We start from the raw sequence: 27,795 nt of genomic DNA, 5'->3' as shown, positions 1-27,795 counted from the left end.
GGGATGCCACAGGAGGAATGAGGGGAGACTGGGGCTGTATCACATCACTGCCTGCTGGTTGCTCAGGCTATTAAACCCTCTAAAAACAATCCCAAGTTTTATAATCCCAAAGTTAGATTCCCCTAAATCTTCCTCTGAAAGCCTTGTTTTAGAGTTGGGGAAGTAAGAGTCAGCTGGTGTGATTTTTATTTTTGACTGTACACTACACTTTCTTTTAACTTTGGTTCCTCTCTTTGGTTTACTGTATTAATTTGCCTTGATATAGAAAAACTGGACAATGTTCTGATACCATAGTCTGATTTTATGCTACTATCTTCTCAATATATCTCTCACTAAACAAAAAATCTAATTAAATGCACAAATATATTCATCATGTAAGACTTCTAAAGGTGATGTATAGTTAGTCATAGTTTTAGAATTGGTGGTAATAGAAAATATCCTTTCTTTTTAATCCCATGTATAAAGTTCAGGCTCAACCTTTTTAAAGGACTACCAAAAAATTTGAATTTGAGGGGCCTGAGAATTTTGCATATCCTATATTTTGGTAGATTGTGAATACCAAACATAATGTTAAATAAGGAAACATGTCCTCACTCTAACCACCCCTTAATCAGTTTTATTCTGCCTAGTTTAGGACCACTAGTATATGTCAATATTTTTAGGAGCTTGGTATTCTCCATAATATTTGAATGGCCTAAACTGGGTAGAATAACCATAAATGAAAGAAGCAGTGCAATGAAATGCAATTTGATGAGTAATAAGATCTCTTAAACATCAACAGACAGGCATTCCAACATCACCACTATTACTTTTTAACTTGGGTTTTCCTTTTAAAATCTCACCCTACAGTAATGAAGTCGAGTTAATGTAATTCTAAAAGAAAATTATTTCCCTTTATGGAAAGGCTTAGAAGAGGGGGTATAGCAGGCTCTGCATCAGAATGTTCCACATACTGTGGGTACCTGCAAGGGAAAAAAAATGTTTCATGAATATCTGTCAGACCACTTCATTACCTAATATCAGAGCAAGAGAAACTTTGCAAATCTTGCTGATCCTGAAATTAAAACATGGCATCCCTCGTAGTGTCATGGGACATTTTCCTTATTATTTATCATTTCATCATAAAAGACTTAGTTGGTCATCTCTTGATATAGCAAGGAAATCCCAGAAAACCCAACAACTTGCCATCGTGGATATTATCCAGATAGAAATTAGAGTGGATTTATTATATATTAGCATTTTGTGCTAATAATTTTTTCCAGTTACAGTCAAGTTCCTCTCATGTTCCAGTGAAATCCTAGGAAAGGGGTTAGAGCTGGATGGTTTTTAAGCTCCCTTCCAACCCAAACCATTCTGTGGTTGTGTGTAAATGGCAGTGAATCCTCTCGTGGGTCAGACCCTCTCTGGGTCTGGCCATGGCTCCTCACCCACAGAGGCTGGCAGAGGATGCCCAGGGATGAGGATGAGGATGGAGCAGGTGTGGTGATCCTCTCCCATTAAACTCTCACCCTCTGAGGGCCTCTAGAGCACTAGACATGGGCTTACATAGATTTCCTTCAATTAAAAATAAATGGAGATGAACGGTCTTGGTCTGTAGCAAAAAATGACAGTGAAGAGAAGCTATGACAAGAACAAAAATCAGTGATTGCCTTTCAGGACAGGACTGAAATTTTCAATGGAGGTCTGACTATTTTGCAAAAGGATTCCAAAACTCATCCCTGATCTACCTGAAAGATTCACAGAAAATACATCTATGTTTTATTTATTTTTCTCTTTATCCTCACTTTATTTTAATGACCAGGGAAAATGGGAAGAATGCAAATGAGTGAATGCCCTCCTTGATCTGTGCTGTTCCTGAGCATAATCTGGTAACCTGGCAGGCACCAGGCACGAGTGGAATTGCTGCCCATAAGTAGGAAGGAACTCCAGCCCCTTTGCAAGCAGTTTCTCAGTTTGCTTGTTAGTTTGAGGGAAGCAACAGCCAGAAGAGCCCTGTTCCCCTGCAGAACAGGGGAGCTGCGCCCATGTGGGGCTGTTCAGCTGCTGCTTACCTCATGGGGATTCTTCTTTTGAGCAGGAATCACCTGAAATCATAAGGACTCCCACCCATGTCTGAGAAGTACACAATGAAGGATTCACCCTGAAAAAGGCACAGACACAGCACGGGTTTCTCTCCAGAAGGACTGTGACAGGAGTAACCTCCAGAAGCCATCTCCCAAGGTGGGACACAGAGCCACAGGCTGGGTGTGGCAGAGAGCAGAAAGTGTTGGCACTGACTTCATCTGGGACTGAGGTCTGCCCCTGGACATGGAGGCCATAGGAGTATTTTGAGGGTATGTATTTAAAATGCAGCTGGAAGAGCTGGACAGGGTTATTGGAGAGGGAAGGGTGATCTTGGTTGTGTTAGAATTGAACAACAGAACTGTTAAAAGGCAGCAAAAGGATTAAGGCTTCAAAGGTGGATGATTCTCTGTAGCTCTAAATCAATTTAATTTGCTTTAAAATGATGCCTGACCATGTGTTATGAGCATTCTGTACAACACACATCTCCTCTGCTCTGCAGGACCCTGGGAAGCAGGGTTTGCTCTGGAATCTGCTCTGGCCATGTCTCCTCCAGTCCTTTCAGACCTGGGCTATGTCCCCCCCGATGGTGGATGGGGCTGGGCTGTGGTGTTTGGAGCCTCCATCTCAATTGGGTTTGCCTATACCTTCCCTAAAGCTTTCACCATCTACTTTAAGGAGATCCAGGCTGTTTTCAGCATCTCCTACAGCCAGATTGCCTGGACAACATCCATCATGTGTGCTACCACCTACGGAGGAGGTAAGTGAAGCAAGGCTGGATCTTCCTTTGGAAAGAGAAGATCTGAGCTCTGCACCAAAAGGGGAGAAAGCATTTCTTTGAGAAAATTCCCAGAAAGTGCTAACTCTAAGTCTGGCTTTCTGTTTTCTGATGATACATATTGCCAAACTGAGAAAACCAGTAGTGTTGAGTTTTTATTGCCAACATATATGAAGCCATCAATTATTATTTCATCAGAAACCTTGCTATGTGGAGGTGAGTAGAGGCTTGGAATTACTTCAGTCTGGGCAGTTATTTCGGTATACTTAGTCTTTTGTTCTGTTACTATTCTTGTCTTTCCTTTTGAACCAAAATGTGTGACTTGTACTCATGATTGCAGAGAAGCCACTGAAACTCAAACCCCAAGTTTTGCTGACGTACAGACATGGAATATGTGCACGTATATCTTGAGACAGCGCATTGAAATATGTTTTTCCCTAAATCTGTTGCTAAAATCTTGCTTCAAATAAGTAAGGGGTGATGTTTTAGACTTTTCTCTGTAGAATCTTTCTTAAAAAACCCACATTCACTGGTTTCTTCAAATTAAAATCTTCGTGGGTACCTGTACCTTGGCTGCAAAAATTGCTGTTGTGAGAAGGTATCTACTGTCCTCATAATGAAACCATGAAATGGATGTTCCCTGAGGGATGTTTCCAGGTTATCAGTCTGCCACTTTAGTCTGAGCAGCTGGTTAATCTTGCTGTTAATGGTTAGCAGAGATCATCTGGTTTAGGCAGCTGAGGTGCAACTGCTGGTAGTTATTCCTGGGCTCTTAGCAGATCCTGCTGGTTCTTAGCTGGTTTTGCAAGGGTGAAAGGTAAAAGGATTAACACTTAAGAACATAAGAATAGCCACCTAAGTGTGAGTAACCTCATACCTACCCAAACCTGTATTCTCCCAAAAAAAAGTCTATGACATTCTTTGGGGAAGACTATAACAAAAATTTTTGTAGATGGAGGGATCTTCTTGGTACCCTCTCACCTTCAGGACAGGGTGGTTTGGAGGCTTCCTGGGTCACTCATTACAAAGATCAGGGGTACACTCTGTGTACAGAAGGCTCACACTCTCCTGGACTTTAGGAACTGGTTTTACATGGCAGTAAAAAAGGAGCTGGTGTGGGATGGATTAAGGTGAAAGGAGATGTGTATGACCAGAGAGCTGTGAGGGATGAAAGAGCCTTTTCAGGTGTGGCTGGAGTGGATCAGACTGTCAGTGAGGCAGATTCCCTGGGCTCTTTCCCTGTGCTCTCTGCTGCAGATGGACAGAAGGGTTTGCTTCCAGGGAGAATAAATCAGCAGCTCTGCAGAACACTGATTTCCCCTTGAAACAATGGCTGTGTGTCCTCTGGCTGCTGTTTGGCTCTGGTGGTTTTGTGTCAGGAGCTGGGAAGGGCTGACAGAGTCAGAGTGACTGAAGAGAGATTCATTTAGAGGGGTCATTGCCTCAGGGTGGCTGCTCAGGGCCCTCTGGAAGCTGGATGTCTGAAACTGAGCACCAGACACTGCACACGTCTCAGAGTGCCTGGGATTTATGGCTTTTTATTCTCCACATTCCCTGAGTGAGGGTCCTTGACATCTGGCTGGAAATAGAGGAAAGGACAGCAAGAGAATGCTGGCCGTGCTATTGATGGGGGAAGAAGCCATTCCAGTATCAGACTTGTGGCTTTCATCACTGATCTTCCCATCTTTAAATACACTTTCCTGACACCATCTTGCTGCAGAGCTGTTATTATAAACTGCAGCTGTGGGTGCAAGTGCCTGGCTTTCCCAGGTGCCACCTGTAACAACAGGAGGGTGCAGCACAAGCAGAAAAATACAAGATGCTGTGAAGAAAGTCAACTTTTCCTTTTCAGCATTGCATTTATATTCACCCAGACTTTGGGCCAAGAGCTCAGTGCTGGTCGGGGGGTCCTGTCACTTTCACAAATCCTTGTGTTCATTGCTCCAAGAGCACCTTTCCTCTCTGGGGGTTTGTCCCCCAGACAGTGCCTGCTGCCCTTCACCTCACTCAGCTTTTAAATCCCTGCAGCTCTGAAATAGATAATGGAAAAACATAAATCTGAGGAAAAATCCCTGCGTACTCCTCTAGAATTAAGGGAGATCAAGTGTCTCATCTGTTTTTGAGCATGATGCATAATTCTAAACATTTCCCTGTCATGTTCTCATCTTTCAGTTTTGCTGCCAGTAACTGGTGTTGACATCTCCATAGATCTGAAAGCAGCAGCATGCTAATAGTCATAGAAGAGGGAATGGCAATAATAACAGATTTAGGACTTTCATCTCAGGGAATAAATACCTTTGAGTGCATAAGTAATTGAATACTCAGTTTGATCTTCCTTTCAGCTATAGCAGCATAAGTCTACAGCAATTCTGTAGCATCCAGTGAAGCTGCATGCTGTGTTTGAAGAAGGAGGAAAGCACCAACAAATCCTGCCCAGAGTGGTTGGAGGAATGCAGGGGATCCCTTCAAACCCCAGCTTTTATTTTACAGTATTCAGAAAAGCTGCAGCTATCTGTATATAAAACACTTGTTTAGGACAGCCTACACTAGAGTAAATAGAAAATAAAAGCTTCAACAAACATTGAATATAACTTTTTGGGTAAAGCCTGGGCTGCACTGAGGTTATCAGGCATCTTACCATCACCTTTAGTGGAGCCAGGATTTCATCTTTCAGCTGCTGAGTTTGACCTGCTGAACTATAGCACTAGAAGTTTGGCAAATTTCAGCCTCAAGGATTTTGAGAAAGGGGGCTTCTCCAAAGGTCTTCAGGAATGGGAAGTAATGGAGTGCCCTGTGAACCTTACCAGGCAACAAGTGGCTCTTTGAAGCATGTCTTACCAGGAGTCATTTCTGTGGAACTTAGGGGAAGGTCAGTCTGTAAGCCTGGGATTACAGCAGGCTTGAGTAAATACTGCACTTGGACCAAAAAATCTCCTGTTTTTTGTCCTTGTGGGGTAACAGGGATGTGCAATGTCAGAAGTTCAGCAAGTTCCTTAAGAACTCTCTGTGTAAGACCTTGAAAGTTAATGCTAAAGCACCGTGCTCGACCTGCTGGCAATGGTCAGCCAGAAGGGCAAAGCAGCACAGAGAATTCAGGCCCAGGAGCCTCCTGAGCTCATCCCCAGCAATCCTGTGAGTTGCACCACCCTGTGTTGAGGGCACGGGGGTGTTACACAGCTCTCTGCACCCCGTGATGTCTGCACTCAGCTCCTCCCAGGTTTGTTTCCATCTCTTGTTTCCATATCCCAGAGTTTTACGGAGTTTGAAGGGTAATGAGCTTCCTGGCTGTCCTCCACCCCACCAGGAGGAGCTGGTTGTGTTCCAAGGAGCTGCAGGCTTGATCCTGTTGTCTTGCTTCCCACCTGCTGTCTTACACTGCCCAGAGCTCGCTGGTGACAAGCACTGTGTGCTGAGACTGGCTGCTGCTCAGACCATCCCTGTCCTTGGAGCAGATCAAAGGTGTCCTACATACTGAGCAGCACCTGCTCCCAGAACACTGCAGTCCTAGAGAGAGATTTCTTGGGGAAACTCATGTCAGGAGGAGACTCCCTTGTGGAGTTACAATCGCAGTTTTATTTGGTGGGGAACCAAAACCTACACCAAAGCCCCAGCTGCCTCATTATGATAATTTTCTGTACTTACAATTGGCCATCCCTTCGTCTTAAAACTTGGGTGAGTTGGGGTTAATCTTTTTGGAAAATACCTGCATTCTGTAATGACTAGGAGTACTATGATCTGCAAACAATGGTGTTCCAGAGACTACTTGGAAACTTCTGTGACATCCCCCTGTCCCCAGGTCAGTGACCCTCAATTCAGGCTCAGTCAGCATTGTGCAGTTCCCGGTTTGTGCTGCTCTGGGGTGGGGATCACTCTGCATGGTGATCCTGCAGCACCTCTCTCAAACATCATGAGGCTTTAATGGGATCTAAAGCTCTCCAACTTGGTGAAGAGTTGTTCAGGCAGCCTTGAGGCAGCTGATTCTTTCTCTGCTCTGCTGAAAGCTACTTGAGGGTTTACTGGAGGTGGGCTGGAGACAGCAGTGGTTTTCTGCACCCAGATGTGCCACAGCTGCTGAGGGCCATGCCTTGGACATGGTGCTGGTGGAGGGGTTGGATGTGCCACAGTTCACCAGATTAGTTTCGGCTGTCTAAGCTGCAGATCTTTGCTAACCTGGCTCCCTTTCACTGAAGGGAGTAAGGAAACCCTCACAAAAATACTTCCAGCAGAAATCACAGGCAGGCTACGTGGGTGAGGCAGACTGGGATGGGGTGGAATACCACACTGGTTTTACTTTGGCAACACTAAGGAGTCTTTATTCATTAAGTGTTTACATTGAGTAAAAGTGTATGGACTCCTTATCCTGTAGTAAAACCTCACAAGGACAAGGCCTGAGTCTGGAACTGGGGAGGCACAGGGTGGGGAAGGCAGAGGTTTCCCTCTGCACAGAGTGTCACCAGTGGAGTCTCCTTTATTTTCAGTACAAAGAAAGGGTGACCTGCTCTGCTCTGGCTAATGTGTAATTACACCTTCAACAGAACCTCCTGCCCTGTTTGTTTGCCTGTCTTTGTGTGCACAATCTTAAATGCCTTCAGGCTCTGCATTCAGCAGTGTTTGGAAAAAACACAGTATTTCTCCTCATTTTCCGCCATTTAGGACTTGGCATCATCAGACTTCTGCCATAAAAGTTAGTAGCTAAATTCTTGATGCATCTCCCATGTTGTTTTTCCCTTTCTATGCAGTCATTTTCCAAATATTACAGAGGAAGATCCTTCTGGGATTAAAATGTAAATGAGACAAAGATGCAATAGCAAAGGAATAATTTGTTTTAATTCCCCAGTGAAAGCATTCCAGTTATTAGGTCTAGATTAATTGTCACCATCTTTTTACCAACAAGAATGTTTTAGTTTGAGCTGCTGATTAAACTCCTGCAACAAGGGAAAAACAGAAGAGGTGATGTTATTGCTTGGTTTATTCTGTTTTCTCCAGGAAACCAGCACATCCTGCAGTGATGCTTCATGCACCTAGCTGGTTTGATGGCACAGACAAAGGGCTGGGGCTGTCTGAGAGGTTTCCTGGCTCTGGAGAGACTTATTGCATGTCATGAATCCCTCTGCTGTCTGCACTTCATGCTATTAATATCGGGGTTTAACAAAAAGCAAGTTTGATATTTCATAACTTTCTACTTCAACCTCTCCTTGACCCTCCTGTAAAACATATTACTCAGTGGAAAACAAAGCCAGGAGGCTCTGCCAGTGCCCCAGGTGGTTTTGGTGCCAGCACTGGTGTCACTTGGCTCTGTGCAGTGTCACCCCATCCCCAGGTGCAGGGGGCGAGGGGCTGGTGCCTCTGCCTGCAGCAGAACATCTCACACAGCAGCAAAGAGGCTGCATGGAAATTAAATGTTTCCCCCCTGCCAAATAGCCAAGGAGAAGTCAGGGGATGGGGATTGACCATGTTTGACCAAGAATTAAAGGTTCCACCTCCCAAATAGCCAAGGAGAAGTCAGGGGATGGGGATTGACCATGTTTGACCAACACATGCCACTTGGAACGTGCTGGTTGGGTGCTGCCTGCACCCCTCCTGCCCCAGGAGCCACCAGCCAGAGTTAGGTTCCCTTTAATTAAAAACCCAGGCATGAAAATATTAGTGGTAAATCCCTGAGTGCTGGAGTCTTGTGGCTAAACACAGAGGAATGTGTTTTATCAGCCTGGTCATGCTCAGGTGGGGAGAGCACAAGGTACGAGGGTAATTCTGTGCTACTGGGAAGGGAAATGGTGCTTTTTTCCCAAAATGATATTTTGTGATGGCATCTGGTTGGAGTCCAGAGCCAAGAATTTTGGTGACTTGAAATCTACTCTCAGGTGTTACTCTGTATCTGTATGGATTGATCCCTTGGAAAAAGTTAAGAAATTGATTAGGAACATAAATAAATGGGCCTATTTTTTGAGGACTGGGATGTCTTTCTCCTAGGACAGGTCACACAAGGCAGCTGCAGGGGATGCTCTTTAGAAAGGCACCCAATTTAGTATCTCTGGAGAAGGGAATTCTCATCTTCCAGTGATGGTATCACATGGGTCCAGCCCTTTGGTTTTGCAGAAAATTGCTGCCTATATTCTCATCCATTAATTCAGGAGCTCCATTTTAACTGGCTATGGAGTGGATTTCACTGCTGCAGCATTTTATGAGCAAATGGAACATGACAATAGAGCAGGTTAAGAAATGGGGTGTGCCATTAAAGGCCCTTTAAAAAAGTGCAGAGGTACCTCTTCTGGCATTTACCAGATGCTGTTTTCAAGCAGCAGAGCTAGGTATGGATTTTTTTATGTAATGTGGAAGCAATTTCTAAAATCTTTAATTGACTTCCAAAGACTCAATGAAGGGAAAACTCTGTTGGAGTTACACAGTTGTAGCTCTTACCTTTGGCTGCTATAAACTGCTTTGCATAAAAGGCATTGAATAAAATTATTTCCAAGTACCAGAGTGGTTCACCGAAAATAAATAGAAATGGTTTTGATTCTTGAGGAAGCCCAGAGGTTTTCCCATGACCCTGTTTTTTTTTTTTTTTTCTTTTTCCAAGACAAGGAGAAACACTCAAGTTGTCCTCACTAGTTACTTTTTTGGGGGGGAACTTAAGTGCTCCACTCAATGGCTGAAGTGAAGTGAGGCCCTGAGCCCAGAGGTTTTCCTATGACCCTGGGTTTTTTTTTTCTTTTTCCAAGACAAGAAGAAACACTCAAGTTGTCCTCACTCGTCACTTTTTTGGGGGGAACTTAAGTGCTCCACTCAATGGCTGAAGTGAAGTGAGGCCCTGGCACAGGTTTCCCAGGGAAACTGTGGCTGCCCCATCTCTGGAAATGCTCAAGGCCAGGTTGGATGGGGCTTGGAACAACCTGGTCTGCTGGAAGGTGTCCTTGCCCATGCCAGGGGGATGTTCCCTGTCCTCCCAAGCCATTCTGTGGTTCTAAAATTTTAAATATTGTCTATCAAACCTTGGGCTTCAATAAGTAAAGGCTGTTAGCTCATTTGATTAGAAAATTGTGACCTGGGAACTGTCACAGAAAGCTTTGTGAATATTGGAAGATGGGGGGAGAAGAAGAGTTTCAGATTCTGCTTTGCTCCTGGCCCCTTTTCCCTGCCTGCTCCTCTTTGAGCAGCATTGGAGCAGAGCACTGGGAATTACAATAGCAGGCACTTATTTACATGGAATACTGTGATAGGCAAATGAGTCATTTGAAAAGGTGTTTTGCAATTTTAATCAATTTTGTTGCTGCTTGCCAGCAAATTAAAAAACCTGCCCTCCAGGAAGTGTCTGCTGTCAGTGGATGAGAAAGCAGAGCCTGGTCCCAGGGGAGAGCTGTGGAGGGGCAGCACTGGCACAGGCAGCTGCTCTGAGATGAGCCCAAGGCTCCCAAATTGCCAGGAAGCCCTTTTTGACCTAGTGAGCCCAGGATTTCCAGTGTCAGCCCACCCTCTGCCCTGGGGCTCTGCTGCTTTGCTTGTGAATTTCTCTTCAGAGCAGCAGCAGCAGTGCAAACACCACATTTAGACATCTTTAGAAATCATTTATTTGCCCCCAGTATCACCTGCTGCAACTGGTTTCCTGCTCCAGTTCTGAGTTTGCCACGAGTTTGTGTGAAAGCTTATCCAGAGGTGTCCTGCTGGGGTTGGCTGCAGGGCCATTCTTTAGTGTGACAGACAATTTAGTGTTTCTGGAGGAGGAAATTCTCATCTTCCAGCTGAGAGTTGTTGCAGCTTCCGTAGCTGAAGCTGTACCTGCTTCTCCATCCCTCTGCTCCCTGTGCTTTCCATCTGTCCTCCCACCTTCCATGCTGCTGCTAAGGAAGTGCCAAGCTCAAGCTCAGGTGTGCTTACTCTGTTTTGGTCTTATTTTTGATTTTTAACAGAACACAGAAAGCAGGTGCTGAAGCAACTGAATGCTGGTATCCTCACAGCCCATAAAGTGGGTCAGGGCTGTGCCAAAATAAAACTCTCCAAGTCACCACGCTGTGACCCCACAGCTGAGAGGAAAGGTTTCTGGTCATTTTGAGTTTACTCCACTTTACAGGAAGAAAGAAATGGCAGTAATAAAACTTCTTACAGTTGTGTTGTGAGGAGATTCTAAAGCTCCAGATTGACTGTGTCAGGTAAACTGTAGAACAAGGCCCTGATTTTTTTCCCCTCTCAGTTGCTTCATGGTGCAAGCAGAAAAATGGGACACACACGGGGCTGTTAGCTAAGCCAGGGGGAGGCAAGGTTGAGAAAGATAAAAGGTCTGTGGTGAAACTGCACCTTCCCAGCCAGAGCAAACACTGCTTAATGTTTTCCCAACCAGAGCTCCATGTGAAAACTAGAATGCACAGCAAACCGGTGAGCATGAACGGGGGCAGAAGTCTGCAATGATCACAGCACCATAGAATTCTGAATTGGGTTGGAAGGAAGCTTAGATACCATCCCATTCTAACCCCCTGCTACCTTCCCCTATCCCAGGTTGCTCCAAGCTCCCTCCAACCTATCCTTGAACATTTCCAGGGATGGGGCAGCCACAGCTTCTCTGGGCAACCTGTGCCAATGCCCCGTCACATTCACAGTGAAGAATTTTCTCCCAACATCCAATCTAAATCTCTCCTCTTGCAGTTTAAATTTGTTCCCTCGTGTCCTATCAGCATCTACCCGTGTAAAAAATCTATCTCTTTTTTATTTTTATAATAATGATGTGGTCCAGGGGCAGAAGAGCAGCAAAAAACTTGGTACAGAGGAGAAAATAGCTGGGATTTAGTGCGAAAAAGAGGAAGGATGCAGGCGGAAACACAGGGGAAGTAAAAAAGAACCATTTGCATTTAAGTAACTGAGGGTGGTTTAATAAACACCAGAGGGGTGTTTGGTGCTGCTGCCTCGGCTGGGGGCGAGGAAACGGGAGGGGACAGGGAGCTGGGTGAGGGATGTGAGTGCCGGGGGTTGGGGTTCCCCGCCCGGCCCGGGCAGAGCCAGCGCCGCGTTCCGCAGGTGGGTCCGCCCGCGGGTCCCGTGTCCCACCAGGGTCCCACCGGTGTCCCACCGGTGTCCCACGCGTGTCCTGGGGCTCGGCAGGCAGCGGGGAGGGGCGGAGCAGCGGGCTGGAGCCGCTGTTTCTGGTTTCCCCCGGTACACGTGGCACTCCTGCCCCGTCCCGCTCCCCCGGCGCTGCTGCCGGCGCTCGGGTGGGCGGCACGGCACACGGGACTCACCTGAGCCAAGGTGTGTGGGCACTGCAGGGTGGGCTCAGGGGGAGCAGCAGCGCGGGACTGGGGGTCTAGGGTGCAGCACCCCAAGACTGAGGTCTGGAGAAGTAGAATCCTGAGACTGGAGGTCCAAGGGAGCAGCATCGCGGGACGGGGGTTCTGTGGGAGAAGAATCCCGGGACTGGGGGTCCAGGGGAGCAGAATCTCAGGACTACAGATGTGGGGAGCAGTATCCTGGGACAAGGGGTCCAAGGGAGCAGCATCCCGGGGCTGCAGGTCCAGGGTCTCAGGAGTTGGGGTCCAGGGGAGCAGAATCTCCGGATTGGGGGTTTGGGGAGCAGCATCTTGGGACTGGGGGTCCAGGGGAGCAGCATCCCAGGACTGGGGGTCTGGAGGAGCAGTATCTTGGGACCAAGGGAGCAGCATCCCAGGACTGGGGGTCCAGGGGAGCAGAATCTCAGGACTGGGCTCTGGAGGAGCAGAATCTGGGGACTGGGGGCCCAGGGGAACAGAATCTCAGAACTAGGGTCTGGAGGAGCAGCATCCTGGGACAAGGGGTCAAAGGGAGCAGCATCCCAGGACTGGTGGGTCCAGGGGAGCAGAATATCAGGATTGGGGTCTGGAGGAGCAGCATCCCAGGACTGGGGGTCCAGGGGAGCAGAATCTCAGGACTGGGGTCTGGAGGAGCAGCATCCGGGGATTGGGGTTCCAGGACAGCAGCATCCCAGAACTGGGGGTCTGCAGGAGCAGAATATCAGGACTGGGGTCTGGAGGAGCAGCATCCCAGGACTGGGGGTCCAGGGGAGCAGGACCTCAGGATTGTGGGGGTTTGAGGAGCAGCACCCCAGGACTGGGCTCTGGAGGAGCAGCAAGCATCCCAGGACAGAGGGCCCAAAGGAGCAGCGTCCCGGGACTGACCCCACACCTGCCCCCTTTGTGTTCCAGGGCTCCCGGGGGAGCGCGGGCCCCGGCCATGCCCGCTGAGGCAGGGCGCGCTCCCGGCCCGCCGGACGGCGGCTGGGGCTGGGTGGTTGTTTTCGGCGCCTTCGTTTCCATCGGCTTCGCCTATGCCTTCCCCAAAGGCTTGGCCATCTTCTTCAAAGAAATCCAGGATTTCTTTGGCACGTCCTATAGCGAGATCGCCTGGGTCTCCTCCATCATGCTGGCCACGACCTACGGCGCAGGTGAGTGGTCCTGCACCAGCCCTTGGGCACGGGGTGCTGTAAGAGCAGCAGTAAGCCAGAAATCTCCACTCTGGGCCACAGCAGAGCAACCAAGTGTCCATCTGTATGGGCACCATGCACAGATTTACTTTCTGATCATGTTTCCAAATATTTGTTTAGGCAGACAAGTCATATGTGGAGCCTGAGGGGCTCCCACACAGAAATCAGAAGATTACCTATGAAAACTTTCTATGGGCATTGGGGGAAAAGCCCTGAGAGTAGGCTGGTGTGAAATAACTAGGTCTGGGTTTCAGCCAGAGCTGAGTGTGGAGCAGAATAATAAATGAAGTAGCTGCTTGTTTATTGTGGCAGCTGATAATGACAGCAATGAAATTGCCAGTCATTCTTATCAGTTGTAAAGCAGTGCATGTAACTCTGCTCTTTTTTATGATTTCAATATCACTTTCATGACTGAATAAAATACATGGGCTGCCCTTGATTAAATCTTCAGCTGGAGGTGGACAGGAACCACACTCTGCAATTGCAGGAAGCTTCATCAATATTTATCCTGTCTATTAAAGAAATTCTGAGAATAATCTTTGTTTTTACAAAGGCTCCTTATTTTTTTTTCCTTCATAATGCACTGTGGTGCTTCTTGAAGAACACAGTTGCTAATGAAAATAAAGTTGCTTTGTATAAGTTTGTAAGGTGGAAGCAAGGCTTGAGTCAGAACCTATTGTAATCCACTCTGTTGTAACCCAGACTTGGTCCTGCAGAGATGAGCTCTGCAAAGGCTGAGTTCCTGTACAGGAACCCAAAAATGGAGCACTTGGAGCACAGAACCCAAGCAGTGGTTTAGAAAGAGAAATCCCCTGCTTGTGCCAGTGGTGTTGTCCCATTGGCTGTCCTATTACACTGCAATAAAAGTGCCAAAGTATTTACCTGTGGGGTGGGGGCTCCCTGGACACCTCTGTGAGTTGTTGGCAGCTCTGCTTTGTGTTCCAATAAAAAATGTTGCCCCCTCCCCTGGTATGGAAGAGATGCTTTGTGCCTGACCATGACCAAGTGAGGAACATGCCCTGCAGATTAACCCTGCACCTGGCAGCACCTCAAGTTGCTCACAGGGATTTCAGTGGGGAGCTTGAACCCCTTGGGGTTCAGTTCATGCCAATGAGGTGCTGGAGCAGGTGAAATGCTGCTCTGATCCCCTCTGCCTCCTTCCAGCTGCTCATTTTCCAGCCCACCTTCTTCTCTGTCTCTCCAAGTAGTGCTGTGTGCTCTGTACCTGGGACGTTGCAGTGGACTTTTATCCTGATTAAGTGAGCATGTGGTTTTTTGCAGGAGCTTTAACTTCACTCTCCCTGATGCTGTTACACGGTGCTGTGGGGGATGGTACAGCTGAATTGAGGTGTCTGTACCTTGGTACAATCTCTTGCTTGCAGCTGCTCAGAGTTATGTCCAGTTACAGCCTCCCCTCATCTGCTCTGGAGTAAGGCTGGTGCTTGGGATCCTCCCTGTGCCCTGGCTGAGGTGCTGGGTGGCTCAGTGGCATGGTGGGAGCTGCTGGAGCATGGAGCAATGGAACACGGGTGCCCAAGAGTGTGTTTAACACTCTGCTTTGACTGAGTGGGCATTTAACACCAGAGTGGGTGTAGCTTATGCACGACTCCAGTGATTTGGAAATCCTCATTAAAGGCCAGCTCCTCTGAGCTGCCCAGGTTTTGCTCTGTGGCAGTGCCTGTGAGCATGCAAGGCTTCATTGACTCTGCTGAAAAACCAGAAAGCAGTTTAACACTGCTTTAACACTGGGTTTTTGCTAATCTTTCCAAAATAAGAAATTCTAAAACCGCCAAGATTTCAACATACTCCTGAGCAGCTAATAGAGCTACCAAACCAGATGATTATTGCCACAGCATGTCCATCCCTTCCCTTCCTCCCCCAAATGAGGCAGAAGAGCCACAGGCTGTGTGGAGGTGATGCTGTCTGCAGCCCTGTGGGGACACTGGGAGCACTGAGCACACAAAGCATCAAGTACATGTCCCTGCAGGACAACAAAAGCTGTGGCCAGTGAAAACATTGAAAACATTGGTACATGTCCCTGGAGGGGGGACAGGACCCTGAGGGCTGGAGGGGCCAGTTTGCTGTGTCAGGTGTGGCCATGGATGACAATCCCATGAGGACTGCCCCATCCCAGCTCCCTCCAGCCCCAGGGGCAGCCTGGCTGCCCGGTGCCCTGGTAGGGCATGCAGAGACCAATGTTTTCAATGTTTTCACTGGCCACAGCTTTTGTTGACACAATGCCTGGTTTCCTTGGTGTTCTCCTGGGTCTAAGGACTTGTTTTTGGACTGTGCTGCTTACACTGTAACAGAGCTTGCGTTTGCATTTCATAAATAATGCAAATTAAGCTTATTTTCTGAAAATACGTGAACTAAACCAAATCTCCACTGGAGAAGCTGTGTTGATTTTGACAGCATGGATGCAGATTTACAGTGACTACCTGGAGCTTTGCTTGTAGCACCAAAGGAGTTCCAGTTTTTCAGACTGAAACTGAAAATCAGCAGCCAGGACTGTTTCTGCCCTTCGCTTTCTGCTGAATTCCCCCAGGAAGCTGTTTTATACCGGCCAGGGCTCTGGCAATATATATTACAGAAGTTAATGTGTCTTATCCCCCAGTTTCTTAATCTGAACTAGGTTGCAGAAAACAATTCTGTCACTATAATACAAGTAGTAAAACAGATTACTGTGCAGTAAAGTGGATAGCCTGGACTTTATGATGGGGTACTTGTAGCTCTTGCCAGAGCTCCTGTTCAGCAATTCCACATTTCCAATTGCAAAGGGCAGGCTGGGAGGTTTGAGAGTGAGGAGCATGAGGGAACATTGCTTTTCTCTGACCAAATTCCACAGGCTGAGGCCCAATCAATCTGATAAGAAGGATTTCTTTTACAATGTTTCTGCTTTTCTTTTCTTTCTTGTCATGGGTGAAGAGCTCATTCCTTACCCCAAGTGAGAAAGGCATTGCAGAGCAGAGTCTTTGATGCATGGAAAAAAAAAGGGAAAAGGATCTGAACAATGGTCTTAGAGGTCTTTTAATGATTTTCTGTCTCTATAAGGGACCAAGGGCCATGGCATCATCCTTCCCTAAAGGTGCTCTCAGCTGCCCCTCAGCCCCCAGGTAAGAGGCTCTGGGGGCGAGGAGGACACAGCAAACGTCCCAAAATGTGCAGCACCACAGGGTACCCACCGTGCTGCCAGTGCCCTGGGCAGGGCTGCTTTTTGCAAACTGCTTTCTTGGGCACTTTGCCAACACAAGACCCAGATTCCCAAAGTTTTGCCTCACGTACAGGGGTGAGTTTTATTTAGGAAACAGTTTCATTGCAAAGCCAAAAGCCTTTGGCCCTGGCACCTCCTGATTTGGGCTGCGTGGTGGTGCCAGGTTCAACAAACTGAGCTGCCCTTGTCCCACTTTTAAGGGTGACACATTTCAAGCCAGGCCACAGAGGTGTCCCTGGGGAAAGCCATTAGCCAGGGAAAGCAGGAGGCAGCAGAGCTCTCAGGAAAGAAAAGATAAGCAGTATTAATTCGCTAGTAAATTAGTTGCCCTATTCAGCATCAGGGGAAACAGCCAAACATTCTGAAAATAAGAAGTAGTGATGCCACTAATTTAATAGCAGTAATGTTCTTGTAGCTCTTATGGTCTCCTGTGAGGCTGCAAGAGAGGTAAGGATCATGGGAAGAAGGAATATCTTTTATTATGGCTAACTGTTAGAGCTTGAACAACAAGCCAGCCTCCTGGTACCTGTGCCAGAACAGAGAGAATAATTTAATACTAGGACAGGATTTTCTTTTTTAAATTTTTTTTAAATGGTGACTGTGTGGCCAAATGCTTCCTCCATTTTTATAATGGAATAACAGGAATTATCCAAGAGGAGCTCAGAGAGCAGATCCTCCTGCAGAGTCATTTCAGCTGCTTGTCCTGAATAGCTGGGGCAACACCAGGGGATACTGGAGCTTCTTTTTAGCAATTTTGAACAATTTCACTCTTTTGTGATTGCTGTGCATGTTTGTATGCAGCTTGTAGGTGTAAATATGTGCTGCTTCTGTTGCCTTTAATACATAAAAAGCTCAGACTCATGGCATCAGCACCATCATTGTTTTTATTTAGAATGTACTGCAGTGGAGTCTTGTCTCAGTTTTGCTATAACCTACTGTAAAACTCCCCCCAAATCTCCAGGGTGCTGCTCTCTCACATCCAAATTCCCATTAAAATTAAGGAAAATCTGTATATTTTACAAAGACAGCATCAGAGAGCCACATTTTGCAAACACAATAAAAATGAGAGTGTTTCTGGTAAAAAAAATCTCCACCTGAAACCAACCAGTGTTTATTAGTCTTGTTATTTATTGGCTTGTAATTTGGTGAAGATCAAATTACCTGAAGATTTAATTCTGGAAATGCTCCACAACTGAATCTTTTCCTCCAAAAAATCTTTCTCCCAGAGCTTTTAAGTGCTTAATAGAGCATCTGCTAAAGCAGCAAGGAAGAGATAGGGAAGCTGAAAGTCCACCATTGACCTTGAACATTTAATCCAAAATTTTATAGCTGTATTTTATTACACTGCTAGCATGATAAATTGCAGTGACAGGTTTAGAAAGAACCTTACAACATGCAGTGGCATAAAGCTATATTAATAATGAGTTTGATTCTGCAGTTTTTAACTTAATCAAAACTGCCAATGTTCTCTCCTGCGCTGGTCCAGACTCTACCAAAACCTCCTCTGCCTCTAGAAGAGCCCACCCAGGGCTCTCCACCCATCTCAGTTGCCTTCAGAGAGCTGTGAAGCACCACAGCACTGCAAGGGGAAACTGAGGCATGGGTGGGAGGTGGGTTTTTTCAAGGACAAGGTTGTGTTCACCTGTGTCAGCTCTCTCCACTGCTGTGCTTACAGCACTGGTTCAACATTCATTCTCCAGCAGGGCTTGTACTAGGATTTCCCCAGGGATGTGCTTTTCCACCTGGATATTTTGTGGAGGCTGAAACAAAAGGAGGGAGATGATTCTGTTAATTCACAGAGCTGTGGATATCCAGCATAGCATCCTACCCAAGCCCTGCCAGGTGCTCCCTGATGCTGGACTTCCCCTTTTTCCTTACCCTCCCCACCAATCATGTTTTCCCCATGCTGTGGAAACAAGACATCCTCCCCAAGCTGGGGCAATCCCCAGGGCAGCAGCAGCATCAGAATCCAAGGCTTTGATAAGAAAGCTGGATGAGGAATGATTTGATTTCTGTAATGAATGGTGCTGCAGGTTCATATACTTCTCCTGACTCTCAGAGAGCACTCCAGCTCTGCAAGGTCACCACGTATGGGCTTATATTTTTTATTTTTTTAAATAGCTCTGTTCTACTTAAAAGCAATAATAGCACTGTAGGTTCAGGTGAAATATTTCTGTGTTCGTGGACTTGGTCACAAAGCTTTATCATTTTGCCCTTCATTGGAGCTATCAAGGTCAGCAGGCAGCAGTAATAGAGATGTGATAGACTTAATAAAAACCAAGATTAATAAGAACTAGGGAGAAGGAAGTGAGGAGTTTTGGCTGGGGGGTTGTTAATGGTGTTAAGCCAAGGAGTAAGTTATAATCCATTCTCCCCAAGTGGAATTCAAACATGTGAAAGCTTCTTCCCCCAGATACCAACCTGTCCCAGAGCATTGCAGCTCTTCTGCCCCTGGATGGGCTCTGCAGTGTGACTGAACCCTTGGTCAGGTCATGCAGGGTCCCAGGATGAGCAAAGCCCTTTGGAGACCACCAGGCAGGAGCCAAGCTTGGAGCAGCATGTTAAGAGCAGCAACCAGGGCTGTTGACCTCCAGGAATGGATGTTCCAGCCACACAGGGAACTCCTGCCCTGCAGCTGGGCTTCTAGTGGTGGAAGGGATCACAGCCAGATGGAAGGGCCCTGCCAAGACAAGAGGGCAGCTAAGGAAATCACAGGAGAGCAACTCAGACACTGTGATGCTGTGACCTTGTGAAGGTGAGCTGTGATCCGCTGCATGGTGAGATCCAAACCTGCAGCTGGGGGAGCCACTGAGTGCTGTCCCTTTGCAGGAGAGGTTATTTAACTGCCTAAACTGGAAGTGACACAAAGGACCTTGGCCACAGCCCCAGTTTGGGAGCTGTTGGCCTGTGGCTCCTCCGTGCACCGCAGGAGCAGCATCTGAGCTGGGTAATCTGGAAATTGAAGTGCCAGAGCACTGATCAGATAAGACTGCTGGATAAGGAAGAGAACACTTTGTCTTTCTGAAGCTTGGGCCTTGTCTGCTTTGCTTCTCTCTCTCTCTTTTTTTTTTTTTTTTTTTTTTTTTTTTTTTTTTTTTTTGACATCAGGTTGCTGCTGTGGCAAGTTTCAGGAGGAAGGTCAGGGTCCCTGTGTTCCCAGGGCCATGCCTGGGGGTGCAGGGAGGGAGGGTTGCTGCAGTGGATCACTGCCCTCACCTCCTTCCCAGCTGAATGCAGTGCCAGTCCTGCCCAGGCACCACAGGACTGACCAGTCTGATGACTGAATAATGTGTGTCCAGACAATTTCTCCCATGGTTGGCTTATGAATCATCTCACAGGGATTGTGCTGCAGCTGCAGCCATTGCCCCCTTAAATGAACTGACTGTTCTCCTCACCTGGGAGGAAGCAAATGAGGCATCTCTGGGGCCAGGTTAGCTGTCAGAGCTGCTGTGGCATGTGCTGGATTTCAGCCTCCTTATTTAAAATCGATTATTTGCAATGTAAAATAACACTAATAGAAGGCATCATGGTGATTTAGGTGTGGACAGGTCTTTGGAAGCTGCTCTGGCAGGCCTGGCAGAGGAGTATTTGAGGCTGTGGTTGTCACCTGGGGTGTGCTCACTGCCACTTGTCCCCGGTGTGTGGCCATCCTGTCTCCAGCAGCACTGCCTGAGGAAGGGTCTGTGCCCTGTGGGCTCCTCAGCTCATGCAGGTGAAAACCAAACCACCTGAACCAAGCAGCTGAGACTAATAATTATTGGGCTTCATGATTAGCAGGTACCACCAGTTATCCTCCAGTGACCTGCAGTACCAGGAGCAGGGCTCAGTTACCTGAGGGTGAGCAGCAGCTCTCCACACCCAAACACTTAAAATCATGAGCTATCCAAGCCTCTTCTGGCATGACAAAGAGTGAAAGGCTGCAGGTTTGGACCCTCTCATCCCTTTCCCCCCATGTTTGCAGCTGGGCCCTGTGTTTTCTCTGGCTGCCTCCCTCTCAGGCTGTGCATTGTTACCAGGAGCTGCTGGCTGATCCCCCCATCTCCCGAGGCTGGGGGCTCTGGCAGCACATTAATAACGTGGGGGCACTTGCTTTCATGCAGGGGTAATGAGGAGGTGGCTCTGTTGTGGTGGGCTGGTACCCTGGTGGATAAATTACCAAGCCAAAGGCAGTGCTGTTATTCCACGGAGGGCGTGAGATGATTACTGAGGAAATTGCAGGCCTGCTCCTGTTGTTGTTTTACTACTGGTGTAATAATAGACTCTGTTCCATTAGTATAAATGATTTCCCCCCTTTCCCTCTCTGCTGAGTCTGTTCTACTCCTTCTTATGTCCCCAGTGACTCCCCACAGTCAATGGCAATCATGGCATGCCGAGCTCCTATTTGTATTTTCACAATAGTTTGGGAAATATTAACTATCTGGGCAGTTCTTTTGGTGCTGGCCAATGTCCCTGGGCAGGAAGAGCTCTTTAGAGCCACTTGTCACTGTGGAGAAGCTGAGCTGCATGTTCCAGCCCCAGCTGTTTGGGCACTGGTGGTCCCAGACCTTCCAGCCCTGTGAGTTGACTATTTTAAAGTATTTTAAAGTGTTGTTGTTTTATCACCTGTGTGGTCATCAAATGGTCTGACCAGCAGAACATTTGCACTGGCTCTGTGCCACTTTACACTGTCAGAAGGTCATTGTTGTGAAACCTGGAAAAAACCCACATTGCTGGAAGGCTCTGGGTTACAGATTGTCAGGGCCTCAGCTCTTAGCTGCTTATCTGAAAGCCCTACACAGAAATACTGCAGCAGAAATTCATCCAGGACAAGTTCCACCAGAAAGGAGGAATACTGTCACTATTAGTATCAGGTTAAGTTAAAAACAACAACAACAACAACAAAAAAAAAAACAACAACAAAAAAAAACAAAAACAAAAACACCCAAAAAAAACCAAAAACAAAACAAACAAACAAAAAAAACCAAAACAACAACAACAAAAAAAAAAAACTAAAAAAAAAAAACCAAACCTTACAAATAAGGGAGATATATATACACACACAGGGTCAGAGGTATGGGAGAGGAGAATGTTTTAGTCCCCATTAGAAATACATCAGTGTTTCACTCCGGTGCTGGAAGTTTTGCAGCTCATAAAAAATTCATAAGGCTTGCTGAGGAAAACAGGAAGGCAATTCAGGTGTCTATTTTTTGAGCACTGTCATACTTGCAAGAGTCTAAGCCAGTCTGGATTGATATTTCTTGTTATGTGCCAGCTCTGCATTATGATCCTCTCTGGATCATAGTTCAGTGACTCAAGAAGAATGAGTGACAAGGTGGCCTGGGTTTGTGGAGGAGAAGAGAGGAGAGCCCAGGGTATTTTGCTTCTTCTTTATGGTTTTACAGTCTCCTCTTCAGGGCCCTTTTCACTTGTGCAAACACAAAACTCAAGGTGAAAAGTAATTGGACAAGCTAACAAATGAGTTCAGGCTTGCTGCATTCCCCACCGGCGAGTCTCTGTGCTTCTCTTGCCACCAAGAGCAGCCTCTGACATGGCCTTTCATGTACCAGCTAACAAAGAATGGAAATCTGCTACAGGTGTGAGAAAAGAGAGGCTTTAAACAGGACAGGCACTAAACCAGGGTGATTTATATGAGCTCAGGTTGGTGCTTTACATTTCATCAGTCTTCCAGGGGCTCCATGATCCCAGCTGCATCTTCTGGGGATATTTGGTGCAAACTGTTGCTCTCCAGGCTGCAGAGTTTTACTTCAGGCAGAAGTGGAAGCCTCGTGGTGTGCACCCTGCTCTGCAAGGTCTTGGGGTGTAAAAGTGAAGCACTTCTGAGCAGGCATTCCTTGCTCTTACCATGGAGATGGAGATGGATGAAGATGGAGATGAGGGAGAGCAGGTCCCTGAGAGCCAGGGGAGGTGCAGAGCCACAGGCACAGCTCTGAGTGAAGCCAGCAGCAGGATGAGTCTCAGCATCCCCACTGTGTCCTGTGCTGTCCCGTGTTGTCCCCCTGCAGTGGATGATAAAGATGGCCATGGCTGGAAGTTCACTGCAAGGGAGGAAGTCACTGGGTCATGGAAGAGGCTGCCATGAGGCTGGCTGGGTGGGTGGGAGGGAATGCCATCCCTTCCTGCACCAAAACACCACCCTAATGTCAGCTTTCTTGTCATTGGAATGCACTGGGGGGCAAGGGGTTTGTTGAATGATACCTCTAATTCCATCATTAGAAGTTGCAGGGCTGTGCTGGTGCTGGGGCTGTGGGGACAGCCCTGACTGCTCTGCTCCCTGAGAAGCCCCAGGGCACTGGGGACATTCTCAGCAGCTGGCAAGGCTCTTGCTCCTCGCTCTGACTTTCCAGGGACTGGCACAGCGTTTGTGAGGCTGCTCCTGCAAGGTCAAGCCAGGCAAATGGCAGCTCTCTGAGAGCTTTGCCAGCTGTATCTCCTGCCCTGTTCTCACCTGATGCTGTAAATTAAGAAGTAAAAATCACCCCCAAAAATCATCCTCTTATCTTGTCCTGCTGCAGACTTGTAGGAGGGAGCAATGACTTCATTTGGATGCCAGGACAGGGAGCCTGTGGTCCTGCACGTTTGACCAGGCAGGTATCAGCAGCTAAAGGGGCCTTGGGATCCAAGCTGCACACACTGTTCCCCTAAATGGTTTCTCTGTGCTAATATACAATATTTTCATTCTTTCCATGCCAGCTGAATAACTGGTAAATGACAGGTCCTGCTTTTCAATTCCACCTTGCTGCCAGGGCCTGTCACACTTTTAATTTGTGCAATAGCTGCAAGCATGGCAGTAATTGTGTTTCACATTTCCCACAACTGCAGTGCTGGCTTTGTGTTCCCTCTTCTTCAGCCCTCTGCCCCAGCTTGAGCTATTTAATGTTTTCTGAAGCTCCCCCACAATGCTGCTGTTAAACTCATCTAATATTTGATGTTTAATCAACTTCCCCCTCAAGAAATTTACTGCAGAGCAGGGCAGGGGGTGCACCCAGACCTGCTGGGTGTGATGCTGATTGCTGCAGACACCTGGGCAGGGTGAGGGGGTCTGTGTGTGTGCTCTGTCACCTGCCCAGGCTGGGAGCTGAAGTGTGCACAGCTCCCAAATGTGACAGATTGCGTGTGCAATTTTGGACAGATTTCAAAAGGCTGCTCTGCTAAAGCCTGTGGATGTTTCTCTAGGTCCAAATTACTTAAGTGGAAGTAATTTTGGGTATGTGATTTTTGCATTTGCTTCAATGCATTTGAAAGGTCTGCTCAGAACTTTTATAAATCCTTCAGCCTTTGAGCAACAAGTCAAGGAAGTCTGATTTCCCAAATTTTGAGGCTTTGTGTTGGGTTTTTTGGTGTCTCATGTAGGTTTTCCTGCTAGGTCTAGCTTTTCCTGCAGGTTGAGTGCTCATCACGGCTTTTACTGTGGATTCTCTGTGGCTGAGAAGGTTTAGCAGATGTTCTGCTCCTGTTTTGTGCTCTAACTGGATGCTCTCAGTGTCTGAGAGGTCTCAGCTCCCCGTGGTCCTGTGTGGGTGAGGCTGGTCAGGTGCTGTCCCCCAGGCTGTGATCCTGCAGGCTGTGGCTCTGCACCAAAGCAGGCTCACAGGGCCTGGACACTTCAGGCTGGGAAGGGGAAAGCCTCTGTGCTTCTGAATTTTGTGCCAGTCCCCTGTGAGCCCAGCCCAGCCCAGGCAGGTGACGCCCTTGAGAGCACAGCTCTCCCACCCAGACTGGCAAACGTGGGGCTGATTTTCCTGTTGTAAAACTGGTTGCTCTGGATGCAGCAGGTGAAGGTCATGCAGACCTCCTGTAAAACACTGCTGAGAGATCACACATGACAAGAATGGGGGAAAGTTTCAGTCTCATGGCTTAATAAGTGCTTGCTGGGGAGCTGGGGTATGGCTGAGGACACAGCACACATGAGACAGGGACACAGAAAGTAAAGACACATTTGTAAAGACAAATGTAGTTGGGATACAAACATTTCTTTTTCTCTACTTCAACCTCTACAGCTGAAGCAGAGGAAAATAAAGCTGTCTACAGCTGTCCCCACAGCTGGGCAGAATGTATCCCACCCTCAGCCCCTTCCAGTTCATTATCTGCAAGCCTATCCTTTCTGATGGGTGAAGCCAATACAACCATTTATGGACTGAGAGGGACATTAATCCCAATTTCCCTTCTCCTAAGCTGGAATGCTGCAGGAGTGGGACTGTCCTGGTTTTGCTCTCAGAGCAGGGGCCTCTCTCCATGGTAGCTGTCCCAGGTCAGAGCAGGAGAGGAGCCTCAGCAGGAATATTGTGGGCTTTAAATGCTTTGCTCCATGTTACAACACCCTGTAGGGTGAAAGCACCCTGCCAGTGGGCAAAGGTAATGGAAACCACATTTTCTTAGCTGAGTAATTAGATTGATTCTGCAGAAATGCAGACATGTGGAAAATTGAAAAATGGAAGAGTTGCATGCCCTGAGGCTGCAGATGAATATGTTGGTGCCTTTCTGAGGAACTCTGGCTCAATCTATTGAATTACTGGATGTGCTGAGACCAGCTCAAGCATGATGCAAGTTCAGGCCCTGACCAGGGGAAACTCAGACAGAAGGGGGTGTCTTTCTCACTGTGCTGATCTGAAATATATATCCCTTTCCCCAGAACTTCTCATTGAATTCTGTAGTGCTCTGTGCAGCAAAAGGATGCACCTGTGTGAATCCAGTTACAGGATTAGCAGAAAAACTCTCCCTGTAATTTTAGACACCCAGAAATTTTAATTGAATGGTGCATTTTGATAGGGACTAGATCGCAGATCACACAGGGATCATTTCAGGGATGTTGTTGAGACTGTGCTCATGTCCATTTAATTTATGAATGTTTTGACCTGAGACATCAAATGGCAAGTATTTCTGTGGGCTCCATTCCCCAAATTAAACCAGCCATATCTACTGTTTTCTATTCCTGCACATTATAACAGCTGAGAGCTTCTTTGGATGCTGTCAGCCATGCTGAGGGGGTGTTGGGGTTTCTGGGTTTCGTTCCTGTGATCAGGAGTGCTGTGGTTTGCAGGATTTGGAGAGAGCTCTGGAGCTATTTCCAGCTGAGATTATCTAAGCAAAGGTAAATATTCTACCATGGCTCTGTGGTGAGGTAGGTCCCACAGCCAAACTTTTCAGAGATGCCCGTGCCTTTAAAATACCAGTTTGCAATATTGTGTGAGTGGTGTGGGAAGTGGCAGGAATGGAAGCAAGCAGGCACACTGGGCTCTGAAACACCATTATTGTAGGATAAGTAGCACCACAAACAGCCAGGTAAATTCAGATGTTAAATCTGCCTCTATTCCCCTTCCTCATTTCCGGTATCACTTTTGAAGCATTTTGATTCAGGACTTTTGAGTAATACAGAATCTTTTTTTTTACATCTCACAGCTTGGACTTCTGGATTGCTCTTTCCTGTTCAGCTTGGCTTTCCTAGTTCTGACTTCTCAGTCTGTTCTAACTTCAGAACTGGCTTTTCTTTGAGCAGGAGGTTGGTCCTGAGGCACCATCAAAGTCCCTCCAATATATATCTTACTGTGATCCTGGTCTCACTTCCTCAGATTTCAATGCTTCGTTTCAGTGTGCACAGTTTTTATCAAGCCATTTCCCTCTTTCATAATTTTGCGCTGCCCTGAACCTCCTCTTTGCATAAATGCAAGTCCAAACTGGTTCTTTTGAGCTCTGGCTAATCCATCATACCCAACATTTCCTACCTACATGGACTGCTATTAAGATTTAATTAACCACTGTTCTGCTGAAGCTTCGGTCCTGGTCAGCAATATTGGAATTGCATTAAATAGAGGCATTAAAAATGCAACAGCATTTGTGATATCTGCCTCACAATATAAGCCACTGCTTTGCGTGTGCAGTTTAACATCATCATAAATCAAGAAGCTCCCGTGCTGGGATCCTGTGTTCACGATTTGTTATTGCTGTTTGCCTTCTCTGGTGACACTTGGAAGTCCTGGGGGCAGGAGCTGTCACTGGTTACACCCCCGTGCCACTGGACATGCTGCCATCTCCGTGTGGAAGATCTCTGCTTTTCCTTTTTCTTCCGGAGCTCACCCTAGGAGCTGTCAGCAGCGCTCAGGCCCACTGATATTGCAGAGCTTTACCTGCTTTGTGGCAAAAACGCCCTCCTATCAGAAGATCCAACCTCAAGGTCCTTTTTTCCCTCTTCCCCCAGGTCCCATCAGCAGCATTTTGGTGAACCGCTATGGCAGCCGCCCCGTGGTCATGTTTGGGGGCCTCCTGTGTGGCGTGGGGATGATCTCAGCTGCCTTCTGCACCAGCATCCTGCAGCTCTACATCTGCGTGGGCTTCATCACAGGTGAGGGCACAGCACCTCCTTCCCCTGCACAGGGAGGCTCCCTTCTGATGGCCTGGGGCCATCACCTGGGCAATGCCTGCACCAGCACAAACACCTGGGAAGCTGGGGAGATAAAAATCTTGTGAGATAAAATCCGGTGGGACAAAGGCCCTCCTTTATTGTGTTTGTGGGGTTTCCAGATGAAAGAAGGAATGATGAATCTGACTCCGTGTTCTTAGAAGGCAAATTTATTATTTTATGATACTATATTAAAGAATGCTATACTAAAACTATACTAAAGAATACAGAAAGGATACTTACAGAAGGCTAAAAAGATAATAATGAAAACTCGTGACTCCTTCCAGAGTCCCAACACAGCTTGACTTTGATTGGTCATTAAGTCAAAACAATTCACATTAAACCAATTAAACAATCACCTGTTGGATAAACAATCTCCAACCACATTCCAAAGCAGAAAAACACAGGAGAAGCAAATGAGAAAATATTGTTTTTCTTTTTCTCTGAGGCTTCTCAGCTTCCCAGGAGAGAAATCCTGGGCAAAGGGATTTTTCCAGAAAATATGACTGCCACATTTCTTATCAGTGCTGGGGATGAACTCCAGCAAAGAGCAGTTCCCTGTGCTGTGTTCCTGGCTGGACATGGTGTGTGGGATCCAGGCAGGCTCTGTGCAGCCCCATGCTCTGGGCCAGGTGCTGGGGACGGTGGCCACCAGTGCCCTCAGCTCCCCTTGAAGCAATCCCAGGCTGACTGTGCTCTACCCTGGGCAAGGCAAGTCCTTCTGGGTACAAGTGTGACTGTAAAGAAAGCACTCTTGTTCCTATTTTCTGTGTGTTTTATTCCCTCTGTGAGATACATGAGGTGAGACTTCAGGGGTTTGCTTTAGTTTGCTTGCCCTTTTCCAGCTTGTGAGGTGAGGAGGTCCTTTATCTGAAAATGAGAACTGCTGGAATTGACCAAAAATATCCCTA

General features: G+C 47.1%; 1 protein-coding gene across 1 annotated transcript in view; it reads left to right on the top strand.

The window, feature by feature from the left end:
- Window positions 1-2,772: 2,772 nt before the first annotated feature.
- LOC121351595 (monocarboxylate transporter 2-like) overlaps window positions 2,773-27,795 on the top strand; it is a 33,464-nt gene continuing 8,441 nt past the window's right edge. The window contains exons 1-3 of the mRNA XM_041463879.1: window positions 2,773-2,821; window positions 13,003-13,241; window positions 26,684-26,827. Coding sequence (XP_041319813.1) covers window positions 13,031-13,241; window positions 26,684-26,827 — 355 coding nt within the window. The 5' untranslated portion in view covers window positions 2,773-2,821; window positions 13,003-13,030. The remainder of the gene's footprint in view (window positions 2,822-13,002; window positions 13,242-26,683; window positions 26,828-27,795) is intronic.

The sequence above is a fragment of the Pyrgilauda ruficollis genome, unplaced genomic scaffold (genome assembly GCF_017590135.1).
Source record: "Pyrgilauda ruficollis isolate IOZ18807 unplaced genomic scaffold, ASM1759013v1 scaffold10, whole genome shotgun sequence".
NCBI classification, from domain to species: domain Eukaryota; kingdom Metazoa; phylum Chordata; class Aves; order Passeriformes; family Passeridae; genus Pyrgilauda; species Pyrgilauda ruficollis.
The sequence above is the reverse complement of the archived record's forward strand: the minus strand, read 5'-3'. Positions and strand labels throughout refer to the sequence as shown.